Source organism: Triticum urartu, chromosome 6, assembly GCF_003073215.2.
Source record: "Triticum urartu cultivar G1812 chromosome 6, Tu2.1, whole genome shotgun sequence".
Classification (NCBI taxonomy): Eukaryota; Viridiplantae; Streptophyta; class Magnoliopsida; order Poales; family Poaceae; genus Triticum; species Triticum urartu.
The window spans coordinates 569,893,781-569,919,527 of record NC_053027.1 but is presented as its reverse complement, the minus strand read 5'-3'; the positions used below and the strand labels follow the sequence as shown (position 1 = coordinate 569,919,527).

Below are 25,747 nucleotides of genomic sequence, written 5' to 3'. Positions count from 1 at the left end.
AGCAATGCCCAACATTGGTTTTACCATTTGCCACCTAGCCTTTTTTCCCTTGGGAGTCGCGCATCCCGAGGGTCATCTTATTTTAACCCCCCCGGGCCAGTGCTTGTCTAAGCGTTGGTCCAAACTAGAGCCCCTTGCAGCGCCACCTCGGGGAAACTCGAGGGCTGGTTTTAGTTGTACGGATTGCTTATCCGGTGTTGCCCTGAGAACGAGATATGTGCAGCTCCTATCAGGATGTCGGCACATCGGGCGGTGTTGCTGGTTTAGTTTTACCCTGTCGAAATGTCTTGTTGTACCGGGATACCGAGTCTGATCGGAACGTCTCGGGTGGAGGTCTATTCCTTCGTTGACCGTGAGAGCTTGTGATGGGCTAAGTTGGGACACCCCTGCAGGGATTCGAACTTTCGAAAGCCGTGCCCGCGGTTATGGGCAGATGGGAATTTGTTAACGTCCGGTTGTAGAAAACCTGAACTTGACCTTAATTAAAATGAATCAACAGCGTGTGTAACCGTGATGGTCTCTTTCCGGCGGAGTCCGGGAAGTGAACACGGTTGTTGGAGTTATGCTTGCCGTAGGTAGTCCAGGATCACTTCTTGATCATACTTTTATCGACCGTGCTTTGCCTTCTCTTCTCGCTCTCATTTGCGTATGTTAGCCACCATATATGCTAGTCGCTTGCTGCAGCTCCACCTCATACCTTTTACCTTACCCATAAGCTTAAATAGTCTTGATCGCGAGGGTGCGAGATTGCTGAGTCCCTGTGGCTCACAGATACTTCCAAAACCAGTTTGCAGGTGCCGTTGAGACCGTGCAGATGACGCAACCAAGCTCAGGAGGAGCTCGTTGAAGATCTTGTCCTTTATGTTGTTTCGTTCTAGTTGATCAGTAGTGGGGCCCAGTTGGGGTCGATCGGGGACCTTTGTCGCATTTGGGGTTCTTCTTTATTTTGGTTCCGTAGTCGGACCATGAGTATATTTGGTTGATGTAATGTTTATTCATGTAATTGTGTGAAGTGGCGAGTGTAAGCCAACTATGTAATCTCTTTCCCTTATTATATTACATGGGTTGTGTGAAGATTACCTCACTTGCGACATATGCCTTCAATGCGATTATGCCTCTAAGTCGTGCCTCGACACGTGGGAGATATAGTCGCATCGAGGGTGTTACAATCACCCAAAGCAAAACAGACTCGCAATACACCACCACCAGTTCAGAGGATTGGAGAAACGCTCATGTTGTATGCGCTCCTGCGAGACCTTGGAGGCTTGACTCGATTCGTAGTGCGATGTGGTGGGCCGAGTGTATTTTTTTTCTTGAGGGAACTGGGTCGAGTGTAAAGGTATACAAAAATCATGAAAATCCTAGGCAGGCCATGGCCCGGTTCGGCCCCAACGAAGCTCCGCCCCTGTGTTTCAGCTCCACATTGGGGTTTTTCTATGCCCCATGCATGCGTGAAACCTATGACTTGCCGCATGCGCCATAGGCATTACGCATTCTATCATAATTCTTCCCCGGGCCTTGTCTCATGGAAGTTCACTAAGACTTCAATTTGTGTAGGACTTTTCCATGCGCCATTCGTGAAGGTTCTTTTATATTGGAGACAGTTGCATAGATACTCTCTTCGCTCTAAAATATTTACAGTTCTAGGTTTGTTCTAAGTCGAATTTAGAGAAAATTATTGATGAATCATATGTCATCAGTCATCTAGTGGATCAGAAGGAGTACAAGGCAACACATGCCACGGTGCCTCCTCCATTTATTGATTGTTCACTTAAGATAACTCATATGTTTACGATAATCATCTTTTGTCGACCTGCTACCAATTATCTTTATTTAAGTCATTTTCGTGGCTTTTTTACAACAAACTATAAAATAAGTATAGCATAATGCAACTGCATAATCGAGCCCACGTGGAGAAATAGACAGAAGAAGTTGGAGAAGCAAATTATAAATCACCACATTGCCAAACATGGCTTAATCGTCAAAGTCAAATTAAGCCCCAATGATTTGCCTCCCTATTTTGAAATCGTACTCTCATATGGTGATATGAAACTTTTTTTTGAACTTGGGTGACGTTTATTAAATAATAGTCATGTCCATTACAAGAGAAGAGATTAAGGAATCAGGAGGATGATCACGCCACCCCTCCGGAAGTTCCACCAGTAACTAGCTAGGGCCAACCAATGCGCTGTGACATTACTTTTTCGGGTACAATGACGGCGGCCTTGCTGAAAAAAGTCATCAACTTTTGACAATCATTAGTAATCACGGCTCCTGAAAGCTTGGTATTCCGAGGGATCCAACATGGCATGCACAATTTCCAGCGAATCACATGCAACAGCCACCGAGTGAATCCCCATCTCATCTATAAGACGCAATCCGTCAAGAAGGGCACATGCCTCCATCAAAGCGGCATCCTGAGTATATGCTTTATATGAACAGGATGCCCCCACAAAAATTACATTGCAGTCCTACAACATAGCTCTACTAGCTCATGCCCCAGTATCCGAATGGAAACTCAACATCTAGCTTTATAATTCCCTAAGCATGCTTGATTAACTGCAGAAATTTTGGTGGGCCCTTCCCCATTGCCGCTAGCAAATTCGCCACAGTACCTAGTGATATGAAACTCCGTTTGGTTTTTTTTTAGGGATGAAAAGAACTTTATTCATCACCGAAAACCACATGATGTAGGATAATGAAACTCCGTTTGGTGATGAAGTGTCCTTTAAACCGGGCATATGATTGGGATGCAACATCCTATCCGGGACAAGGCCCATGTGCAACGCAAACTGGGCCACCATTGCACTATAGATAGAAGAGAGGTGGAAATGATGACGGGCTTGGGAGCTATAGCCCAACGACTGAAGGAGCGGAAATGATTTTTCTTCTTAAATAATATAGAAACTAAATGCTAGTTAAATTAGCTCTAAAAAATCCGTGTTGCTTATAGTAATGTCATCTCGAAGCCAAGAAAAATACTCCCTCCGTCCGAAAATATTTGTAGAAGAAATGGATGTATCTAGACGTATTTTAGTTCTTGATACATCCATCTTTATCCATTTCTCCGACAAGTGTTTTCGGACAGAGGGAGTACAATCCTACCAAAAGGAATTGTTAGGAGAAATTTCACTTCACCTCTCTCTTTCATTCTCTTACTCTACACCTCCTAGACATGGTGGATGCCACGCCGGCGCTACCTCACGGTCCAACATTGAGCTTACACCAAGCATAGTCGATCGACGCATTGTCCAATTTTGCTTTGTGGCTTTGTGCTTCATGAACATCCATCTCGTCTCTGATCCCACTGCAACACTATCAGGCTATCCTAGAACATCAGATCCAAAGAAAATATAACTTGCAAAGATATATTCATGCCTCAGTTTGGGCTTAGCATAGATTTTATTACTCCCATCCGATCCAAACTAATTGGCGTTCACTTAGTATTTAACTCACATAGATCTATTGTATTGGCTGAAGTAATAAATGTTTTTATGTCAAGTCACGCATCAACGTCGATTGTCGACTTCACTTTCACCGTGACATCCACAGCCAGGCGGCGGACTCCGGTGGAGAGTAGGGCGTGGACACGGACGTGCCCACGTCCAGCGAAGAGTAGGACTTGAAACATGGACGTGCCCCCGATCGGAGAAGAGTAGAATAGACTAATTACATTTGTCTTTTGTTACGTAAAAATGTTTGGTGTATTCGTTTTAGCGATCTGCATTGGAGTCGCCATAACCCTAGAACATCAAATCCGGAGAAAGAACAACTTGCAAGACACATTCATGCCTACATTTTGGCTTAACACATACAGTAGATTTAGTTGCTATTTATTTGTTCACATATTATAGACTTAGTTATTTCAGCGTAATAAAAGTTTTTATTTATGTCAAGTCGCAAACCCAAAGAGCGACCAAACACCAAAGCAAACGACTCCCCGGGAACTACTTGGCTTCCTTCCTCGCGCGCCGCGACCGTCGCCCGCCGGCGATGGAGCCGCGGCCGCCGCCGTCGCCGTCGCCGCCTCAGGCGTCCCCCTCCTCCGCCGTGCGGGTCCTCTCCCGCGCGCCTCCCCCCGCCTCCGCCCCCTCGCCGGCCGCGGCCGCCTCGCCGCCGCACGACGGCGGCGTGGTCGTCGTCGGCTTCGTGGGCGGCGCGGGGAGCGCCGCCGCGCGCCTCGCGGACCGGATCCTCGACGCCCCCGTCTTCTCCCCCGGCGGCTCGGCCAGGGCCCTCGCCGGGGGCGTCAGGTACCACCGCGACGGGGACAAGAGGATGGTCTTCCTCCACCTCGCCTCCCCTCCCCCGCCCCCGCCGCGGGAGGCGGGCGGCGGGAGCACCGGCGACCTCCCGGAGATGCTCTTCATGTTCTCGGTGAGTGCTGCCCCTCACTGTGATTCAGCCATGGATGGATTAAGCTCGCCAGATGCTGCTACTCTTAACTCTGAAGCCCTCAGATTTTGTGCTTGCCTGACGCTATGCCGTCTTGGTCATATAAGACTCTCTCCCAGTGTTGCGATGAAACTATCGTGCTTGCTAGCTACTGATGCAAAAGAGCGAAACTTGAGAAGAATCTGGGGGCATAATTTTGATACGCTGTATTCGAAGTTCAGACTGTACATAATATTTCTTATGCTTGCTTTGACATTTGACCATTGGTTGAGTGCATAGCCTTTTAGACTGGGTGTTACAATTCTAATGCTGACTGTTACAAGTTCCAGTGATTAGTTGCAAATAGCACTGTTTTCTCATCCTCATTTGCAAAATGTAACTTGAACATGAAGTGAGTGTTGACTTACAAATTTTACCTTGTTTTGGAAATTTGGTGCTAAGGTGGAAGGGTTAGTGATATTTCCCTGGTGTCACACTGCAACATCTTCACTTGAGTATGGGGGAACTAGTACGTTCGCAAATGTATGCTAAGCACGTGCGAATTCCTGCGATCCAGAGATGGCAGAACTTTGATAATAATATCTAGCGGGCTGCTTTGGTTTACTTTGTCCATGTAGAGCTGGCATCTTAGAGCTACGCTTCCAACAGTTTTACAATAGCATCTACTCCCTCCATAAACTAATATAAGAGCGTTTAGATCACTACTTTGGTGGTCTAAACGCTCTTATATTAGTTTACAGAGGGAGTAAGATTTTTCCCTTATTATTATTCTGTTTGTTTCATTCACCAATGTAATGATAAATAGCTTTGGAAACAGAGGTGGCTAATTGAAGTTTAAGATTCACTTATTTGAAGGTTGATTCTGATGTGTGCTTTTATATTTTTTGGGAAAAATTCTAGGTATGCCATGTAATAATATTTCTCCAAGAAGGCTTCCGGTTCGACACGCAGATCTTGAAGAGTTTTAGGCTGCTGCAATCTTCGAAGCATGCTTTTGCACCATTTGTGAGATCACTAGTAGCACCGGGAACACCATCCAAAGCTGCCCCTTCTGGCACACCAGGGACACCATCCAAAGCTACCCCTTCTGGCACCCCGACTCGGCCTACCCGCAGGGCTTCATCAATCTCCCCTCCGGCACGCCGTGGAGGCCATTCAGGCCGCCAGCCCTCAGCCATCTCGTTGATGTCAGGAACCGGTTCCCATGCTTCTGTGTTGCCAGGCCAATGCATCCCTGTTGTCCTCTTTGTCTTTGAGGATGATATCATTGATGGTCCAAGTGCTGCAACAAGTTTGGATGATATGGGGGAGACATCTTCATCAAATCAGGCTTCTGGCACTTCAAAAGGTTCTGGCTCAGTGGTAATGCTCGCCCGACCTGCCAGCAAAACTGAGGGTAGTTTCACAAAGAAGCTGCATTTGTCTCTGGAAGGTCAGATCCGGTTGTTGCTGAAGAGGTGCCGGACACTTACCGGTCTGGAGTCGTCAGGGCATAATGGTCCAAGGGGTGCTGGTAACATGAGCCATATTCCTTTGTTCTCACTTGATGCATCCAGAGTTGTTGCCCTGTTGGACCGCTCAATTAATAAGAAACGGGAGCCACTGGATATCATCGCAGGACTGTTTGAAGATTCTTTCAGCTCCAAGTCATCGTTGGATGTCGCTTCATTAGAAAATAACTGCCAATCTGCAAACCACGAAGATGTTCAGTTGATCAAGGATTTTATATTTCGGCAGTCCGATGGACTGAGAGGGAAAGGCGGGTATTCAGGCAATGCGTCTGCTGGCTCTGTTGCTGGTGTCGGTATGGTGGCTGCGGCAGCAGCTGCAGCAGCTGCGTCCGCATCATCTGGGAAGCCAGTTAGTGTTCCTGATCTCCCTAGTTTTGATAAATGGTTCTCCATTAGTACATCTATTCTATCTGGACTGATTAGTGCAAAAGATGGGATCGATAATTCCGAAAGTATGAGGGGATCATCTACTCATACAAGTTCTGGTTTGAAGAATGAACAATCTAGTGCTATTGAAACTGCTTTATCTTGCTTGGAAAGCAACAAGGGGCTTAACATGAAATTTTCCTCATCATGGTGCCAAAAGGTGCTTCCAGTTGCTAAGGAGGTGTACTTGAAAGATTTGCCTGACTTTTACCCAACTAGCGTGCATGAAGTGCAGCTACAGAAAGCATTGAGATCCTTTCACTCAACAGTCAAAGGACCGGCTGTCAAGGTATTCTCCAAGAAGCTAGAAGATGTATGCAAGACAATCTGGGAAGCTGGAAGGCAGCAATGCGATGCTGTCAGCCTTACTGGCAGGCCATGCAAGCACCAGCGTCATGGTAAATTATCTTCATCAGATGCTGTCGAACAGCATTCTAGTGGTTACGTCTTCCTCCATGCATGTGCCTGTGGACGGTCACGTCGCCTTAGAGATGATCCTTTTGACTTTGAGACAGCCAATGTATCATTTAACTGCTTCTCCAATTGTGAAGATCTACTACCCACCCTTGTGCTACCGAGGGGGGTTGATGCTAGTTCATTTCCGGCATCCTCTTGGCGTTTGGTGCGCCTTGGAGGAGCAAGATATTACAAGCCAACGAAAGGGTTGCTCCAAGCTGGATTTTGCTCAAAGGACAAGTATCTTTTGAAGTGGACAATATCTCTTGGCAAAGGACAAGGAAAAAATGGCACCCATGCTGCCACTAAATCTTCCTCCATGACATCTAATGTGAACCCCCAGATTCCACCTGCTGTTTCTAGAGAAGTAAAGTCCATTACAAACCAAGTCGCACCAGAAATTAGATCTGCGAAGCTTGAAAATCCCAGAAAACAACCTGAAGTGCAATCAACGAACAACTCAGCTATCAGTTTTGGTAAAGGTCATCCAAATTTTACTATGAAAAAGCCTTTCGCTGAAGTTGTTGCTGGCAGCACAACTAAAGATTCTGAGTTTCCTGCTCTCCAGCTGAAGAGACCACCAAAACCTGCTAGCCGAAAAGATGAACGGCAAGTGAGCGTAGCAGAACAGACTAATGGCCGAATCAATGCAGCTCTCAGTCAAGGACCTGTAGCTGAAAATGAATCTGAGAAGATGACCAAAAATATGAGCAGTGAAACTGCTGATGGGAAGCCCTTTCTACAGATCGGGAGCAACATAGTGCCAGTTACTGTTGGAAATGAGACTAAAGAAGCTGCTCAAACCGTACAACAGTTTGTAGTATATGTGGGATTTGAGCATGAGTGCTCGTACGGTCACCGTTTCTTACTGTCAGAGAAGTATCTTAAGGAAATTGATTATGAAAGATCCTATCAAAACAATGAATCAGAAAGTAAGCATAGTTCACAAAAGTTGCCCCCAAATGCATCTAAGTCGGCAGCAACTACAGTAAATGGAAACAATGGGCGGAAAGCCAATAGGCCAATGGAATCATCAGGGAGAAATAGCAGGCAGCAATTGCTTCAGCCTGGCGTTGATGGGGAGACGTTGCGGCCTGCTCACATTCCTTCAGATCCACGTAATGTCAGAAAGGGAGAGCATTCTCTTCAATACGTTACAGCCGATGATGGTGGAGAAGCATATTCACTGTTGAACAGAAATCTGCCGATATATATGCACTGCCCACATTGCAAGAGCTCAGACGGGAAGGGGCATCAAGATGTAAAGGCTGCTGGTGCTGTGTCACAACTTCAACGGATTTTTATCGTAAGTTTATTTTTCAAGCTACAGTTCTTTTATCAGCATTTATATGATTTACATTGGGAACATAGGTATTGATAGATGTAAAATTTTTATTTCTAATACTGATCTTTAAGCACTCCCTGCTGAACATTGCAGTATCTATATACTGATCTTTATGTCATTCCACTGATGTTGCTTTCTGGTGCAGGTGACACCTGATTTCCCTGTCCTGTTGGCTAGCTGCCCAGTTGTACAGTTTGAGGTGAGTACAATCAACAGTACCTATGTTATCTTCTCAACACTTCAATGTTAAGCAAATAAATTACTATCTCTGTACACCAATATAAGACGTTTTTGCAGTTCAATTTGAACTGCAAAGACGTCTTAGATTAGTGTACAGAGGGAGCAGTAAATTGTAGCGCATTATCATATTTATTACTAAATGGATTCCTTGTTTCTCCTTTTGGGCACAATCAACAATACCTATGTTATCTTCTCAATACTTTAATGTTAAGCAAATAAATTAGTAAATTGTAGTAATATACCTCGTGCATTATCATATTTATTACTAATGGATTCCTTGTTTTTCCTTTTGGGCATCAGAGGTCATGTCTGCCATCAAATGTATCTGACCGTGATCAACAAGGATCGTTCAGTCTTGGATGCCGAGTTCTCCTTCCACCCGAGAGCTTTCTTACCCTGCGGCTTCCATTCGTATACGGTGCCGAGACAAGGGATGGAAGCACATCCCCCCTCAAACACCTCGAGCAGCAACCAGAGCTGACAGCATGGCTCGTCGGAGGCACAGCTTTGCAGATCGTGTCAGCCGGGCACGTCGCCGAGAAAGAAGCCAACGTGCCGTGATGCTTTTGGGGATCTAAGGTTTTGATGAGTGGTTCAGGCGTAACTCTACTCACTTTCAGGACGTGCATGCAGCAGCCAGCAGGTAACCTTATAGTAACAGTAGTTTTGCACTCTCTTCATTACTCGATACCGCTCTCTTTTCAGGAGACACGTATAACTTTATCTGTTTCTCGTTCTTCAGTATGTGTCCCGCACTCAAGGCATCGGATTCCGGGTTGCTTGCCTGTGTATGTGGTTGGCGTAGCATGGTTCCTGTCAGAGGTGTTCTGCTTCTGCTCCTGGGATTTATTTATGCCGCCAAGCTGTTGATGTAGCTACTACAAGAATACTGCACAGCCAGAGATACAGGTACACATACGACTGCATCTCTGCATTTCTACTCCTGTGTGCCATTGCGATGGGTTATCATCGGTCACTAGTTAAGAGAAACGTGCATTACTGATGCAGGCAAATCAGGACACCGTTTGGTAATGTTTAACCGATCGTTAGTAGGATAAGTTTTGCTTAGATCCACCCTACAGGCTACAGATGAGCCAAATCCCGCCACGGCCTGTTACAACCCTGGCACCGAAACTCGTGTTTCGTGAATTACTTATTGCCCTTGTGTTTGCAAAGCGAGAAAAGGCGCCCGGTCTGTCCACTTGATGATGTGTTGCACAGAATAATGTGGTCTTGAAACAAACTATTCCCCCCCCTCCAACTTCATATGACGCCCATGAATCCTTTCTTTCTCCCATGTGTGCCATACATAGTTACATACTCCCTCCCTCCGGAAATGCTTGTCAAAGAAATGGATGTATATAGACGTATTTTAGTTCTAAATACATCCATTTTATCCATTTATGTGACAAGTAATTCCGGACGGAGGGAGTACACGGTTAGTTTCATGCATCCATGGTTGAGACAAATCCAGACGGATTGCTTTGAAAAGTAACCCTGGACACTTTGCATTGCTTGCAGCCTTTCCATGGAGATAAAAACGTGGAAGCTCCAGGTCGCCGCCGCTCCTTCTAGTCCGGAGATCTGCGCCGCGCCGCACCGCACGCAAGAGTGTCGAAACACATGGGGTGTAAAGGCAGAAAGTGGCTAGGTGGGCACGGTGGAGACCATCACATGCCCGCTCTGCTCTGCTTTCCTTTCTTTCACTTGCCCAACAACGGTTTTCACGTGAACGGGGGAATCAGGACGACGGTGTTGCACGGTTGTGTAATTTAACCGATTTTCTCATTGGGTCGCCGATCGAGGCACCGGTTTTTTTGTACTAGACAAACGGCTGTGCTCTGCTACCTCATGATCCTTTTCTTGGCTGGCTGAACTGGGTTTTCTCCAACGAATTATCTGCAATCATCTCCTTGTATTTGTTTTTGATAAGACAATCGAAATGATGTAAATTTACTCTGTAATAAAAAAAACTATCTAAAATAAGCCTAGCAATGTTATGCACCACATGATTGGCATCCCTCTGCAGTGTTCAAATGACACCGAATTGAAACGTTGAGCAATGAGAAAGAACTCCGTCAGTCAATATGGAATCACAGGGGCTCCAAATTTCTGTCAAGAATCAACGAGCTGAAGTGAGTCCGATTCCGCAATCGCTCGCTTGCAACACAGAGATTCAATAAACCTCAGGCCATTCAGAAGGGCTACCGCTTCCGCTGTCGCAACTTCAAGCATGTGATGAACTAAGCATGTCAGAGCCCGCCATGGCTTCACCCCGATCATCTCTGAGGACTTGTGCAGTCGAGCCGCAGCCATCATCAAAGAAAGACGCGTCAACATTCGGTTTGCAGGTTCGCATACGTTGGGTGCAGGACTGTTTTCTTGATAATTTTGTGTATAGTAACTATAGTGTGTGACAGAGACCTCATTTCTAAATGGAGAATATGTGTTGTTTTCCACTCCCAAAAAAAGTTCGGTTTTACAATGTAACATGAGTTCATTTTCGTCCGACAGACTTTGGAGTTATAGGTGAATTATAATGGGGTGCCAAGAAAGAAAGAAAGAAAGAAGCAACAAACACGTGACGTGGCATATCCATCGAGCATGCGCCGTGCGGGTTGCGACTACTCTTTCGTTCGTTGCTGTCAGTTAAAGTAGTGCATGTCATGGAAGGAAAAATATACTCCCTCTATAAAGTAGTTACTTGAAATGTCGTCTTATATTTGTTTACAGAGGAGGTACTTCCTTGCGGCATGTAAGAAGATTGACCGGTTCGACCGGTCGAGAATGCAGGCGTTTCTGGCGTTGAAGTAGAAGGCACATTCAGAAGGACATATCCGCTGGAGACACACCTCCGCACGACCATCGACGATGCTAGACACACCATCGGGACGAAGACTAGACGGGGAGAATCTTATTCCATCTTTAGCGATCCGCTTCCGTCTTGTCTTTCTGAGCAGGACACAAACCCTAACAAAACACGAAGGAACTACTGAAAACAAAGCCCTCCCAACGGCAAGGCCCGAGACCCACTGCGCCGCCATGGCCCTAAGGCCACCGGAGACGAGACGGACTGGCGGGAGGCAGGGAACCCTAAACTTTTCCTGGGGAGGCGGGAGTTGAACCGAAACACATATCCTATTGAATTCATACTCGAGCCAACTCATGCTTCAATTAATGCTTCAGTTAATTCATCCAAAATTCCAAACTGATAAAAAGAGGCGAACAATATATGTTAACACAGCCAGTGAGATCATCTTTGGGCGGGCGAGTTTATTTATAGGAGAGAGAGGATACGGTCACGGTGCATATAATATTAGGCGCGAGGATTAGTGACAGGCTCACCCCCATTTGCCACTCGTACCAGGGCCCTTATTTGGCAGGGCCTTCGGGAGCCAAGCATCGCCGGGCCATATAACGAACCAAAGCCATGGACACGGGCGCACGGACGCTCTCCACCTCTCCTCCTCTCGCAGCCCGACCTCCTCCACGGCGAGCGGCAAGGAGAGATCGTCGATGGACGGGCACGCGGTGGACGAGCTGATCCGGCGGCTCCTGGACGGGAAGAAGGGCAAGGCGCCCGGCAAGAAGGTGCAGCTGAGCGAGGCGGAGATCCGGCACCTCTGCGTCACCGCCAAGGGGATCTTCCTCTCCCAGCCCAACCTCCTCGAGCTCGAGGCCCCCATCAACGTCTGCGGTGAGTCCCGTCGTCGCCGGAGTCGGACGCAAGGGAGCAAGCTCTCGTGCCGCCGTGCCATGCATGCATTGTCGCTTTCCTTGTCGATCGGTGGATTCGGTTAGTTTTGATTGACGTCGTACGTGGGGTTCTGGATCTTTGGGTGCTCGCGGTGTGCGTGCGTGCATGGCCTGCAGCCGTGTGCCGCGCCGCCGGCCGGTCCCTGTGGCCTCGCCTCCTTGCGGTGGAGGAGTTGGTCGTCATGGAGCGGATCAGGGCTGCCTCCTCGCCCAGACCCGGGCTCTTTTTTTTTGCGGGAAGTTACAGGGTTTTTATTCCAAGATAACAGAGTTACAATCCTCAGCGACTAAAACACTGGCACGCGGAGGAGCTTGCCCCAGCCAACACGCTGTGCTATCTCCACACCCTCCAAAGTTCACTAAGCAAACTGCAACCCTATTCTGATCACGAGAAATTTTTACAGGAACAAAAACCCTATCACTTAAGAGAAATTTAATCTCCTGGATCATATGGCCGTAGGTTGATCTATCCGGGCTCTCACCACCGTGGGATCTTCATGGTCGTTTTGATTTGTGCTCGTCTAGTCGTCTCTTACTCATGAGGTCGTCACCTGGGGGGCCTTCCATTGCCTCCACCTCGTGCCGAGGGAAAATATTCCGATTGGGTAAAAAATTCGGCGACCCTCCAAACGGTCGAAATTTCGCTAAATTCAAAAATCATTTCGGAATAATAATTCATGAAATTTTTGTTTAATTTTGGACAGTTTGAATTTAAGCGCACATAGATAGATAAAGGAGTGTGTAGCGCCCTTGGTACTCCCTCCGTTCACTATTATAACATGTTGTAACCTTTTTTTTTGAATCAGATATACTCACATACGTAGTCCATATTGAAATATTGAACATCTTATAATAATGAACAGAGGGACTCCAAGGATGATGAGTTTCGTACAGATATCTGTTGGCCCCAAGTTTGAAGTTTGGCATGCTCACAATTTCTGCATACTTTTGTTCAGTATGAATTTACACTAGAAGGACAATACGTGCTTTGTTGCGCCCGCCACTTATGTTCCTAGAGTTGCACGGGTTTTATTCTTACTTGATAGTTGTTTTTGTTTAACTCGTCGAAATTATTTACATGCTACTAGTTCGTTTGGTGTGCGGGTGAAACCAACCGAGCGTTTTTTAATGTGCTGTTTGGATGGGTCTATTTAAGAGTGTAATTGGAAAGAAACTTGTAATGAGTATTTCCTCCGTCCAAAAATATTTATCATCAAAATGAACAAAAATGGATGTATCTAAATAATTCTAGATAGTAAGTATTTTTGGACGGAGGGAATACCAAGTACACGAGGGAGTTACATGTTGGGCACGTGTGGTAGGTGACGCTTCCTTCTAGCCAACAGACTCACACCACGCAGGCACTTACTAAGGGGACCCACTAGATCCGGGCAGAAAGCCCAGGGGAGTTACCCGGTCAAAATTGTGTATCCAGTCCCAATTTGACGACCTCGATTGAATGAGTGGGCTTCAAAATTGGGGAGTATAGTGAAATTGGCGATAATAAAATATGAGCCTTTCGGTACTCCAACTTTAGACCCGCATAATTAGGTTGGTAGTGATCTACCACAGCGCTATTGATTACTGAGATCTGAGGTCCTTTTTACACGAAATATCAGAATTTGGTTGAAATTTTAAACCTTCCTTGGTAGTCGGTTGTGGCGGGCTTGGTCCCCGATGCTCGCATGCGTCTCCTGCTCCCCTCGGGCTGATGTTTGTACTGGATGATGGCTGACATGACATCTTGAAATTGATGAATTCTCGTAGTTGATGAAAACTACCTTACCCAACCAATTTCCTTCTTAATGAATATACATACATCTCTACTGCATGGTATGGAAATAAAAGGATGCTGACGGGGTTTTGTGCATGTGTATGTTTCAGGCGACATCCACGGGCAGTTCTCGGACCTACTCCGGCTGTTCGACTACGGCGGGCTGCCGCCGACGGCCAACTACCTGTTCCTGGGCGACTACGTGGACCGGGGCAAGCAGAGCATCGAGACCATCTGCCTGCTGCTGGCGTACAAGATCAAGTTCCCGGACAACTTCTTCCTGCTGCGGGGCAACCACGAGTGCGCCTCCATCAACCGCATCTACGGCTTCTACGACGAGTGCAAGCGCCGCTTCAGCGTCCGCCTCTGGAAGCTCTTCACCGACTGCTTCAACTGCCTCCCCGTCGCGGCCCTCATCGACGAGAAGATCCTCTGCATGCACGGCGGCCTCTCCCCGGACCTCGACAGCCTCGACCGCATCGCCGAGATCCAGCGCCCCGTCGACGTGCCCGACCAGGGCCTCCTCTGCGACCTCCTCTGGTCCGACCCCGACCGCGAGAGCCCCGGCTGGGGCGAGAACGACCGCGGCGTCTCCTTCACCTTCGGCGCCGACAAGGTCGCCGAGTTCCTCAACAAGCACGACCTCGACCTCATCTGCCGCGCCCACCAGGTAATTAGTTACAAACCTCTTCCCTCTCCTCTCCATCCTCCGTGCATTGCCATTGACGGTTCTTGGTGGCATGGCGATGGAGGAGCAGGTCGTGGAGGACGGGTACGAGTTCTTCGCGGACCGGCAGCTGGTCACCATCTTCTCCGCGCCCAACTACTGCGGGGAGTTCAACAACGCCGGCGCGCTGATGAACGTCGACGCCAGCCTGCTCTGCTCCTTCCAGATCCTCAAGCCCTTGAGAGCCAAAGCGCAGGCGGACTAACAGAGTTTTTATTATATTGTTATTAGAGGCTCGGTTAGAATCATGGAGATCTCATAGATTTGCATGCACGTAAATATTTATCATCGCAGATCCATGGTTCTTTCGAATCGTTTGCTTGTAATTCATTATATATGTGTATATAGTTATATAGAAGCATTCACGTCCACTAGCAAAACGTCATCTAAGAGATACTCTAATAGAGCCGTCGTATCAGCCCCATCAGCATAATAACTGTCAATATGGCAATTTTGACCGAAAAGGCCACTCAACAAAGTTGCCATCCGTCCCCGAGTCGCCATAATTTATAAAGTACTCCCTATGTAAACTAATATCTAGCAGTCACAAAACTTGCGTCGGATGTGCATTTTAGTGCTAGAACTTGCAAAATACATCGTTGTGGTCGCATAACTTGTATTTACGTGCACATACGGTCACAAATCCCGTCTGCCTTCATAGGACGTGCTGGCGTGGCATACCTGGCCCGCTGGCAGCCTCTGATTCCGTCCGGCGCGGCGCGCGCACGTCTTCTTTGCAGAAAACCCCTTAGCCCGTTCAGTCAATTGATTATTTTGACCAAATTTCTGCTGTTCTATAAATCATTTTTGACAAAAATCTCAGCAACTATTTTGACCAAATTGGACAGGATATCTGCTGTTTTATAAATCCGTTTTGGCAAAAAATCACAGCAACTCTTTTGACCAAGTTGGACAACATTTCTGCTGTTTTATTAAGCTTTTGGCCAAGATTTGTAATATAGCAGACTTGCAACAAGGATCTAGCACGGACAAATTGACCTTAAGTGAACAGGAACAGACCATAATTGAAATGACATATTTGGCACTAACATAAGTAGTTTCTTAGTCGTACGAACCAAACCAAAGGTGACATAACTGTTATCACATCGTCTTCTAAATAAGTACTGAACTAGAGACCACAAGTTCATTCATGAACTCCATCACCAAACCAACAAGTTCATTCATGAACTCCATCAGACTTTCACCTAAAGATGCATGTAATGTAAACTACAAAGACAAAAAGTCATGCAGATCATCAGGCCAACCTTCATCATAGAGATAAGGATCCTGGCTAGCTCCTGGTGCATTTTGGCTAAAAATGACCTCCTCCTCACCCTGCATGACAAGTGGCGGTTCATGTATTGTGGATCCATCGGGTCCAAATAGCAAGTTGAAGAAACCTGGATCAGCAGCTCTTGCTCCTCTTGCATTGGCCCCTCCTCTTGCATTGGCCCCTCCTCTTACATTGCCACGTCCTCTTGCATTGCCACCTCCTCTTGCATTGGCCCCACTTGTTTGAGCATTGCTTCCAGTTGTTGCAACATTGCTTCCCATTGCAATATTGCCTTCCCTTGCCTGCTTTTTTCTTGGCCTTGCAACTTTCTCATTAGCAGTCTTTCTCACCCTGCCTCTTGACATGGCTGTTGTAACTCTAACCATAGGAATTGAGTCTCTGGCATTGGCAATGAAGCTAGACTCAGGTAGGGGGGCAAATTCCCTAGGTGCTGGATATGTAAACTTCTCCTGCTCACACAAGTACAATATAAAAAGGTGGGTATGTAAGCACTTAAATGGTAATTACATCTGCATAATTTTGTCACTGAATGTATTACCATTTCTTGCATCTTGTAAACCATTGAGTCAGGGGTTTGTGTTGGATCGAGCTGAGGGTAGACTCTGTGTGGCATGATGTTCTGCAACAGGTGAAGCCAATGTATCAATGTTTAAGTATAGTTTGAAGATTAGAGGGGAAAATATATAAGCAAAGGATGGTACAGCAATTATGCTTGGGTCGTCATATTCTTCTTCAATTGTTGTTTCCTCAGTTGTTGTTTGATTAACATGATTGTGGTGGCCCTTCTTGTTATGGTCAGCAGCTCCACAAACAGAACAATGCATGGTCACACCATGTTTGCTCAATTTTTCACCCCAGTCTTGTCTTTCTTCTCTTCTGGATCTTTTTTCCTGTTCTTCTTAGGCCTGCCCATTACTTTTGTGTACAGGGGTGGGTGAACAGCAATGCCATGCATTTTTTCCCATTGCTGTGGGTCCCTCATTGGCATCATATTAAATCCATAACACTTCTTATATTCCTCAACAGTGTAGCATGAATGGACCATGCTCTCTGGCTCAATTCTCTCATGCCTAAAACATGCAATTGCATGATGGCAAGGTATGCCAGATAGTACCCACCTTTTGCATTCACAAGAAAGCATGTTCAGGTCAACAATGTATGTGTTGTTCAAAGAGAAAACCTTGAAAACACCTTGCCCATACTCTTGCACCCTGCAGTTCTTTGCCCACTCCACATACTTGTCCAATTTCTTCTGTATCTTGGGACATAATCTGCCTGTCCATTTCTCTGCCTCTCTCTGCTTACCAACAATCATGTTTGTTAGCTTCCACATTATCTGGTCCAACATTGACTTAATTGGCATTTCCCTCGCATCCAAATTGTAACTGCAAAATAGTACCAAATATGTAAGCACACAGTTGGCATTTGATTTTTTGTTGACAAGAAAATAACAAGAGAGCAAAAGTAACAAGAGAGTAACCTATTGAATACTTCTGACATATTGTTTAGTAATATGTCACACTTGCAAAACGGGTTAAAGAATGCTTTGATCCATGTTCTTGGCTCCAATTTCTCAACCCAGGTGTAGGCACCCAAGCTGTGTTCTTTCATTAGATCCATGTTCCTGGTGTATGCAGCTTCATTAGTGGACCTTGCTATAGACCATAGATCATTCTTGAGCTGCTCTCCCTTGTGTACTTTATGAAAATTTTGATAAATGTGCCTAACACAGTTTCTATGTTCTGAATGAGGGAAAACCTTTTTCACTGCATTTATTAATCCCTGCAAAACAGAACACATTAATCTCTGCAAAACAGCACACACTTATGTTGTTGCAATGAAGAAATTGAATGATCTAGTACTAACCTTCTGCTTGTCACTCATAATGGTGTATGGTGAGGTGTTCATTATGTTCAGGTCATCCTTTAAGGATGCTAAGAATCACTCCCAGCTATGGGTTGACTCCACTTCACATAACCCAAATGCTACTGGAAAGATACAATCATTGGGATCGATTCCAACGGCTGTTAGTAATGTTCCCTTGTATCTCGTTTTAATGTGACAACCATCCAGGAAAATGATTGGTCTACATCCCTTAAGGAATCCCCTCTTGCATGCATCATATGACCAGTACAATGTGGAAAAGTGGTCTTGTACCTTCTTTGTCTTCTCATCAAATACTTCCTTAGTGCACAAGAAGAACTGGCTTCCTGGATTGCTCCTTCTAAGCTCCTGACCATAGTCCCACAAAGTATTATATTGTTCATCATCTACTCCCCTTATTTGATTCACTGCTGCTCTCCTAGCTCTTCCCAACTTACTCCTGTGTGGAACCAAATTATATTCTGTCTCCACCTTATCTGAAAATTTCTTCAGAGGCATTTTTTCATTGTCTCTGAATTCTTCTCTGAACTTGTTAGTAAGAAAAGGAGCAGTCAGAACTCTCAGGTCCCATGCTTTTGTGCAAGTGTGATTGTCAACATACTTCTTGATCTGTATGCTACTTGACCTGTTATCTTTACCTGCCTTCAAGTACCAAGTGCAACCAGGCTTGCATACAGCCTCTAGTGATACTGAAGTATTTCGGAGCTTGTTCACTTTCACCATATTCCTTACACTGTATGCAGTGAGAGCATGCCTCAATTCCTTCATATCTGCAAACACCAACCCAATCTTAAACACAGGTGCATTCAGATCAGTTGTTGGGTTGAAAGTACTGAATTTGTGCTTCAGCTTCTCTTTCTCTTCTTTCGACATATTTAAGTGGCTGTCCTCCAAAGCATCTTCTGGAAGTTCTTCTTCAAAGTCTGGCAATATGTTCTTCTCTCTGTGATCATCAACATCTTTGTCTACATTTGCGTCAAACAAATCATCATCACCTTCTGCAACTTCATAGTCACTCTCATAGAACTCCTCATCTGTTTCTGACCCTGCATCCTCATCATTTCCCTCTTCTTCACTATTGTTAACATCCTCAATATTCTCCTCCTCCATAGCATTCCTTGAGCTACATCCTTCTCCAAATGACATAGATCTCCTTGTTGTCCTTGACATTTTCTCTCTAGGACTCTGCTCTTTCTCTGGATAACTGACATTTTCTTTTCCATGCCTCTTTGGAGTAATAACCTTAGGTGGATCCTTCACTCCATTTGTCAGAACATCATCTTTGTTTAATGACTGCAGGGTATCACCATGGTCTACTATCAGCAGCAGGTTCTTGTGCTCTAATGTTGCACAAATCATAAGAACAATGTCGGCATCACAGGTCAAGAGCTTCAGGCCATCACTAACTGTCTTTCTTGGTTCACACCAGTAAACATCAATCTTTGAAGCTTGTCTATCATAGCCCAGCTGCAGAAGAAAGTCATCAATCCAGAGTAAGGACCAAGTGTCAGTCTGACAATTGTCAAACCAATCAACCTCATAGTCCATGTATGTTCTGTTTATGTCACTGCCACAAAAGAAACCACTATAGTGGATCTCAACACTGAACAGACCATCAAAATCTCCTGCAATGTAAAAGAGTTCATAACAAATCAGTACATCATGTTAAAATGTCAGATTCAGTTAACAAGTACATCAGTCCTCCCAACAAGTTCAGAGAAAAAATTCAGTTAACAAGTACATCAGTCCTCCCAACAAGTTCAGAGAAAAAATTCAGCAAATGCCAACTTCAGTTAACTGCAGCAATGTCAAACAGCGGCAGCAAGTTCGTTTCTCGGTCAGTGCACAAATAATGTTGGCTTTTGATCGCTAGACCAAAACTCCCAGGAGCTAATACACGTATGATGTGCAAAGCTAGCTAGCAGGCAAGCAGCTTAATTGATTCCTGTACGTAGAGCTGGCGAGCTTGCAACTAGCGAAGCTAGCGATCGGCTGTCTCGGCGAAACCTGTCGGCAGAACAAAACTGATCGATGGATTGATAGCCAAAGGCTCTTGACGTGCCTTGCTCTTTTATTGCTTTTCTTCTGATCGGTACAAGTTACAGGGATTATACGTGCGTATATATATAGCAGCTTGGACTAGCACTCAAACCTACTCGGTTTGGACTTCTAATCCTACAACTACTACAAGTGCCCATCTGTGTCCGACTAGGACTCTAACACCACACGTCGTGGTTACTCCTACAAATAAGCTCATGCACTAGCCGTTTTATTCCTAGCTGAATTTAACTGACGACTAAACTAGACGCAGGATTACACATTGTCAGACTTCAGATAACACTGCACACATTCAGACTTTTGAAAGATTCAACTAGCAGCAGTACACATTGTCAAATATCTAATAAATAATTTCCCCCAATTAAACACTAGAACAATTTACATGGAGGCCTCTCGTTCCTCTGATCATCAATTTCTATGGATAAAGCGACCTCCTCAATAACCCCTAATTAAACCCTAGCACAATTCCGCAACGTAATGCCTAAGTCCAGAACGGGCTACGCACGGCGCCAACGTACATCAATCAGACTTGATCGCCCTACCCCATGAACCCTAACTACGTCGGAGACGGCGAACATAACAACGAACAGATGCAGAGTCAGAAACGACAGAGGACAGTAGGACTAACCATACGGCGGCGCTGGATCGCCTCGCACCCGATGACGCGGGTCATCCATGTCCTACGACGACGGCCGCCGTGTCGCCACCGTGTTGGAAAAATCGACGGAGACAGAGGAACGACACAGAGGAGGGAGACGAAGCGGTGAGGAGGAGTGGGAATGAACGGTAGCATTTTTGGGGACCCTTTGGGCAAAAATAGCAGGCCTGCCTGTTCCCCCCGTTGGAGGGGTTTTCAGCTAATTACGAAACGGGCTAAGGGGTTTTCTGCAAAGAAGACGCGCGCGCGCCGCACCGGACGGAATCAGAGGCTGCCAGCGGGCCAGGTATGCCACGCCAGCACGTCGTATGAAGGCAGACGGGATTTGTGACCGTATGTGCACGTAAACGCAAGTTATGCGACTACAACGATGTATTTTGCAAGTTTTAGCACTAAAATGCACATCCAACGCAAGTTTTGTGACTGCTAGTGATATTACCTCATAACTAAAATAGTAATCTAAACGCTTTTATATTAGTTTACAGAGGAAGTACGATCCATGTACGTCTCGAGAGACTCCATAGTTGGAGGCTTGGGCGTTGATATGGAGCGGCCTTCATTGGCAAACATCTGCCGGCCAGCCATCATCGCTAACCTAATCTTCTTCTGTTGGCTGATGTCGGCCTTGCTGGCTGGCCGACAGACACACAGACATGGATTTCTCGAACGAATGATCTGCATTCTGAAATGCAATGCAATGGCCTCCAGGCTCCAATCACCGACGTACCTAATCAGCTGACACCAGTTTCTCTTGTTCTTTTTTATGGTTCAGACAGGTTATTACTTGTAATTTTTTTTCTTATTGCAGAAAGATAATTTGCTACAGCTGATGTTGAGTGGGACTGCCACGTGTCGGCCGATCCTTAGTTAGGTTCGGTGGCTTGAGCGTGTCTGCACATGCCCCTTCCATTTTCTCCCCTCTGAATATGGGGTGCAGGTGCCCACCCAAACCCAATCAATCACTTCCCTCGTGTTCGTGTCTGCTAAGAAATGAAGCTAGAGAGTAGAGAACCGCTCCAAATGCCCAACCCCTCCGAAGGACGGACGCCGGCGGAGCGACGTCACTCACATGGGTTGAGATGATGAGATGGCCGGCCGGCCGGCCGGGGCGGCGACGTGCATGATGACGTCACTCGTACCTAGCCTAACAAAAAGGGACCATCCTTTATATATCTGTCTCACCACGCAGTCGTCTCCTCACCTAAGAGGCGAAAAAAACTTGGGGTTCTTCTACCTTTCGTCGACACCGCTGCCGGTCTGTCTCGTCTTAGATGGCCTTAGCGCCATGAAAGCGCGATGAATTCTGACCTTTGCTGGCGGGACAACTCTGGTTTCGAGTGCTCTTTTGAGTTTTGTTATTAGGGTTTGTGTTCTATTTAGGAAGACGAGACGGGCAGGGGTTTTCTGAAGATGAAATAATGTTTTCCCCGCCTAACCCTCGTCCTGGTGGTATGTCTAGCATCGTCAGTGGGAGTGTGGAGGTGTGTCTCCAGCGGATATGTCCTTGGTGGATCGGCTCAGTGTAGTTCGTCTACGCTTGTGTTTCTTCGCGTTGGATTCTTCCGATCTATGCTACTCTTCATCGGCGGCGGTTGATGTTCCGTTGCGCTGGTTCTACGGGCCTTTAGCACGACGACTTTTCGATTATCTAGTACAACAAGTTTTGCCCGGCTCCGGCGAGGGAGGGGCGATGACGGCGACACGTCTTCGGCTCGCTTCAATGCTTTTAATGGTCGCTAGGTGGTCTATAAATTTGGATGTAATTTTTGTTATTTTTGATGTTTGTTGTGCCGTCATGATAAAAGATTAATAGATCAAAAGTTTTTTTTTTCAAAAAAAAGATGTCACTCGTACCTATAGGCCCCACCGCTACTGCCCGGAAACTAGCCTTTGCCACCTATAGGCCCCACCACCACCGCCAATGTGCAGTGTTGTTTCTCTAGTTCTTTCTTGAAAGGGAGGATGTGTGATTACTGCGTACTTTCTCCGTCCAGATTTATTAGGCCCAAAGACAATTTTTTTTAGACCAAGACACATAGTAATTTGCTCACATTAACTCTTTCATCACACTCCCAATGCACCTTCTCACATGCATGCAGCCAATGAAAAAACACGCATGAAGTGTATTAATTTCTCAGTCATGATACCAACAACAATGGCTTTCAATGCAACCAATGAAATGATTGCATGCATGCACCTTTTCAAAGCCAGGCCTTATAAAAAGGGACGTGCTTGTGATGCTGAGAGGCCTAATAAACACGGACGGAGGGAGTACATACTAGTGATCTAAAATGTCTTGGTACAAAAATTTACGGAGAAAATAATAATTAACTAATTGATGTGATGAATCTAACGATACCATATTGTTTTCACATCGTGCAAAATATATACATACTAGTAACAGAGTAGTAGTTGGCCAAAGGTTTGTGCCAATTATTCTAAAACAGTGGGCAAATTCGAGTGCCCTGTTAAGTTGAAGCCTATGCATGCATGCGATTTTGAGCTTACGATGGATGGAGCACTAGTATAATACTACTCCAGTATGATCATGCGTGCGTCCATGTTGCTCCCTAATTAAGTAGCACACGCATGCCACGCGCTCTAATTAAGTAGCACCAGATCTCTATCTGTCAGCCAAAAAAAAAGATTGTTACTTTGCTTCGAAAGAGATCGACGATCGATGTGTGGATACATTTGACTACTCGACGGAGTACAGTAGTATACTTAACTGCCACGAGGATGGATAATGAAGCGATTAGCAGCAGGTCATATTAAGCTGGAGTGAAGAAGTAGCTAGCTAGGTAGGTTGCACGTACGCTTGTACTCCCTCCTTTTCGGTTTATAAGTCTCAATTCAAAAATCTCACCAATCAAGATAGATGATGAGTGGTGAAATATTTTTTATAGTTTGCAAAAGCAACCAACTAATGCTCTTGTTTTCTCAAAAAAATTATGTTTACGAATGCATTAATTGCAATGCATGTATGCATTAGTCAGTTTTCTTTTAATACTTGCATGCAATGATTTAATGCACCTTAAAGTCTGAACATGTGATGACGAACAACCAAATTGAGCCTTATAAAATAAAAAAACTAAAATTTTAAGATAAGCCCTATAAACCGAAAAAAAGGAAGTAGTACTAGTACCGCAAGCTACAAAAGTATACTTTGGAGGAGTTCATACGTGCACTTCACTTGCACCTTAAGTACAGCCACAGACTATGCATGCATGCCACAGTTTTCTTTCCTCTTTTTTGCGTGTGTGTATTTTTTTAGGTCATATGGTACGTTCGTGTACAATACAGTACGTAATAATCTTGTGTGTTTGGATGAACTTTATACTCTCAGTTCTGCGGAATAAAAGAAGAAAAGCTCTGTAGTCTGTACTCTCAAGATAAGAGAGAGATCGAACTCGTACATACGTCTAGCGACTACCATATAGATAGGTACATACGTATTCCCTTCGTTCCAAATTATTCGTCGCAGAAATAGATGCATCTAAAACTAAAATACATCTAAATACATCCATATCCGCGACAAGTAATTTGGAACGGAGGGAGTACATGTACATGGTTGGGCGTCAGCACACGCAATTCGATAATGATCCGTACGCAATTGATTAGGCACGTACTGCCGATGGATACCTTAGTTTTGTACGTACACTTGACTGACTGACTGACCGACGAGGGCAATCGAGTTTAAAAGTCGTTGTACTACAACTCCTAGCTAGAAGTAGTACTGCTCCTACTACTTGCAGCTAGTTCATGCTTGGAAGCTTAAAACCAACACGTGAGGATAATAACGGGATGAGACCATGCGAATGAGCCTGATGCATGCGGCATGCATCCGTCCGTCCATCCATCCATGGACGGACGGACGACCTTGCATGCACCGTGCGTCCACTGGATCTTGATGTCTTTCTTTCCCTTTTGTTCTTTCTGTGCTGCCGTGATCAGTTAAAGTGCATGTCACGAAAAGTATACTCGCAGCACCTGGACGGTCCCCATGCCGCCACACCACAAAAGTTAGCAGCAGCATATATACCTTGCATGCGTGATCACGTACTCGATCTCACTTTCTAGTTACCTTCACCTCGTCCATGCAAAATGTAGTATGCAGGTCTGATCACTACAATTTATTCATAGGATTTTGGTCCATAGTTCAGTTGTTGACATCCAAAATATCTTTGGGCACTTGGTTGTGGGATATATGTGAGAAACTCACTCTCTTCTCATATCATACTAGAGGCGTCCGCTTAACGCAGATACGGATCCATAATATGTTTTCGGTGAACCCAAAACTCCCCACATTTTAAACAAACTGCCATGGCTATTTTGAAAAACGCTGCACCCGGCCATATAAATTGCCATCTCGGGGGTTCGTGGTTGCCACCCCCCGTGGCCAACAGTCGCCAGGGATTGGAGTCTAGAAAAAAAGGGTTCGTTGGGTGCTAAAACCAAAAACCTGATTGTTTTTTTGAGACCTTGTAGTAGTTGAGGAAACGCCATGCCGGGTGTAAGTAGATTCGTGCATGTCTGGGTCCGACTGTTTTCAGTCGGTCTTGTTTAGTTTTTATTTTTCAAAAAAAAATAGTATGTCTAATATAAAAATAGTTTAGAAAATCATAAGACATAGTCAAATTTTTTTCATGAATTTAAAAATATTTCTAATTTTCAAATAATCATGACTTTAAAAATATTATTCAACTTAAAAATGATCATGAATTTAAAAAATTAAACGAATAGGAATCGGAAAACGAATAAAGATATAAATCAACCAAAAAAAGAAAACTAGTACAAAGCGGGGAAAACCAACAGAAAAAGAAGAAGAAAAAAGATAACTCAAAGGTGCACGGAAATAGATGGAAGAAATCCAATTGCGACCGAAAATGGGACTGCCCGTTAACAGCCCTCCATGCGGTTTATGCCATTTATTCAGCACAATAACACGAGGAATAGGATTGACCTCATTTTCTTTTTCTTTTTTGCTGGGGAGGACTGGGCTTATTTCCGGCCAGTGAAGTTCAACAATCGAGCATTACATAGAAAATTTTGTTTCTGTTTTTTGACTTCTTTGTTTTTTTATCCCTAGTGAGAATTGAGAGGCCATGTTCTAAACTTCACCTAGAAATGATCCACTTCCAAAACTTATATAACAATGGTTCACCAACAAAAAAAAGATTCCATTGTCAATGCCAGTTCCTGGTGACATGGTGTTGAGCTCCG

General features: G+C 45.3%; 3 protein-coding genes across 4 annotated transcripts; 2 read left to right on the top strand and 1 right to left on the bottom strand.

Moving 5' to 3' along the window:
* Positions 1-3,919: 3,919 nt before the first annotated feature.
* LOC125515562 lies at positions 3,920-10,359 on the top strand. Of its 2 annotated transcripts, none has more exons than XM_048681053.1 (6): positions 3,920-4,377; positions 5,296-8,094; positions 8,279-8,332; positions 8,674-9,016; positions 9,116-9,282; positions 9,895-10,359. In XM_048681053.1, exons 1-4 carry the CDS (start codon positions 3,994-3,996, stop codon positions 8,932-8,934), a joined length of 3,498 nt encoding a protein of 1,165 aa, XP_048537010.1. In that variant the 5' UTR covers positions 3,920-3,993; the 3' UTR covers positions 8,935-9,016; positions 9,116-9,282; positions 9,895-10,359. The 2 variants fall into 2 exon arrangements, with proteins under 2 accessions (XP_048537010.1, XP_048537011.1); XM_048681054.1 differs by having other exon boundaries at positions 9,382-9,908.
* A 1,404-nt stretch (positions 10,360-11,763) lies between these two features.
* On the top strand, positions 11,764-15,001 carry LOC125515561 (serine/threonine-protein phosphatase PP1-like). The gene is made up of 3 exons (XM_048681052.1): positions 11,764-12,070; positions 14,014-14,573; positions 14,662-15,001. The coding sequence occupies exons 1-3, from the start codon at positions 11,890-11,892 to the stop codon at positions 14,833-14,835; spliced, it is 915 nt and encodes a 304-aa protein (XP_048537009.1). The 5' UTR covers positions 11,764-11,889; the 3' UTR covers positions 14,836-15,001.
* A 737-nt stretch (positions 15,002-15,738) lies between these two features.
* Positions 15,739-16,769, bottom strand: LOC125515560. The gene is made up of 3 exons (XM_048681051.1): positions 16,626-16,769; positions 16,463-16,543; positions 15,739-16,373 (listed from the first exon to the last, which is right to left on the bottom strand). The coding sequence occupies exons 1-3, from the start codon at positions 16,746-16,748 to the stop codon at positions 15,858-15,860; spliced, it is 720 nt and encodes a 239-aa protein (XP_048537008.1). The 5' UTR covers positions 16,749-16,769; the 3' UTR covers positions 15,739-15,857.
* Between the last annotated feature and the right edge of the window lie 8,978 nt (positions 16,770-25,747).

Excerpts from the sequence above, each read along its gene's own strand:
- LOC125515562 (XM_048681053.1), top strand. The coding sequence starts at position 3,994 with ATGGAGCCGCGGCCGCCGCCGTCGCCGTCGCCGCCTCAGGCGTCCCCC. Across the intron at positions 4,378-5,295 it reads AGATGCTCTTCATGTTCTCG|GTATGCCATGTAATAATATT; the intron begins GTGAGTGCTGCC and ends GAAAAATTCTAG. Across the intron at positions 8,333-8,673 it reads GCCCAGTTGTACAGTTTGAG|AGGTCATGTCTGCCATCAAA; the intron begins GTGAGTACAATC and ends TTTGGGCATCAG.
- LOC125515561 (XM_048681052.1), top strand. The coding sequence starts at position 11,890 with ATGGACGGGCACGCGGTGGACGAGCTGATCCGGCGGCTCCTGGACGGG. Across the intron at positions 12,071-14,013 it reads GGCCCCCATCAACGTCTGCG|GCGACATCCACGGGCAGTTC; the intron begins GTGAGTCCCGTC and ends TGTATGTTTCAG. Across the intron at positions 14,574-14,661 it reads TCATCTGCCGCGCCCACCAG|GTCGTGGAGGACGGGTACGA; the intron begins GTAATTAGTTAC and ends ATGGAGGAGCAG.
- LOC125515560 (XM_048681051.1), bottom strand. The coding sequence starts at position 16,748 with ATGCATTGTTCTGTTTGTGGAGCTGCTGACCATAACAAGAAGGGCCAC. Across the intron at positions 16,544-16,625 it reads ACGACCCAAGCATAATTGCT|AACATCATGCCACACAGAGT; the intron begins GTACCATCCTTT and ends CACCTGTTGCAG. Across the intron at positions 16,374-16,462 it reads TTTACAAGATGCAAGAAATG|GAGAAGTTTACATATCCAGC; the intron begins GTAATACATTCA and ends TTGTGTGAGCAG.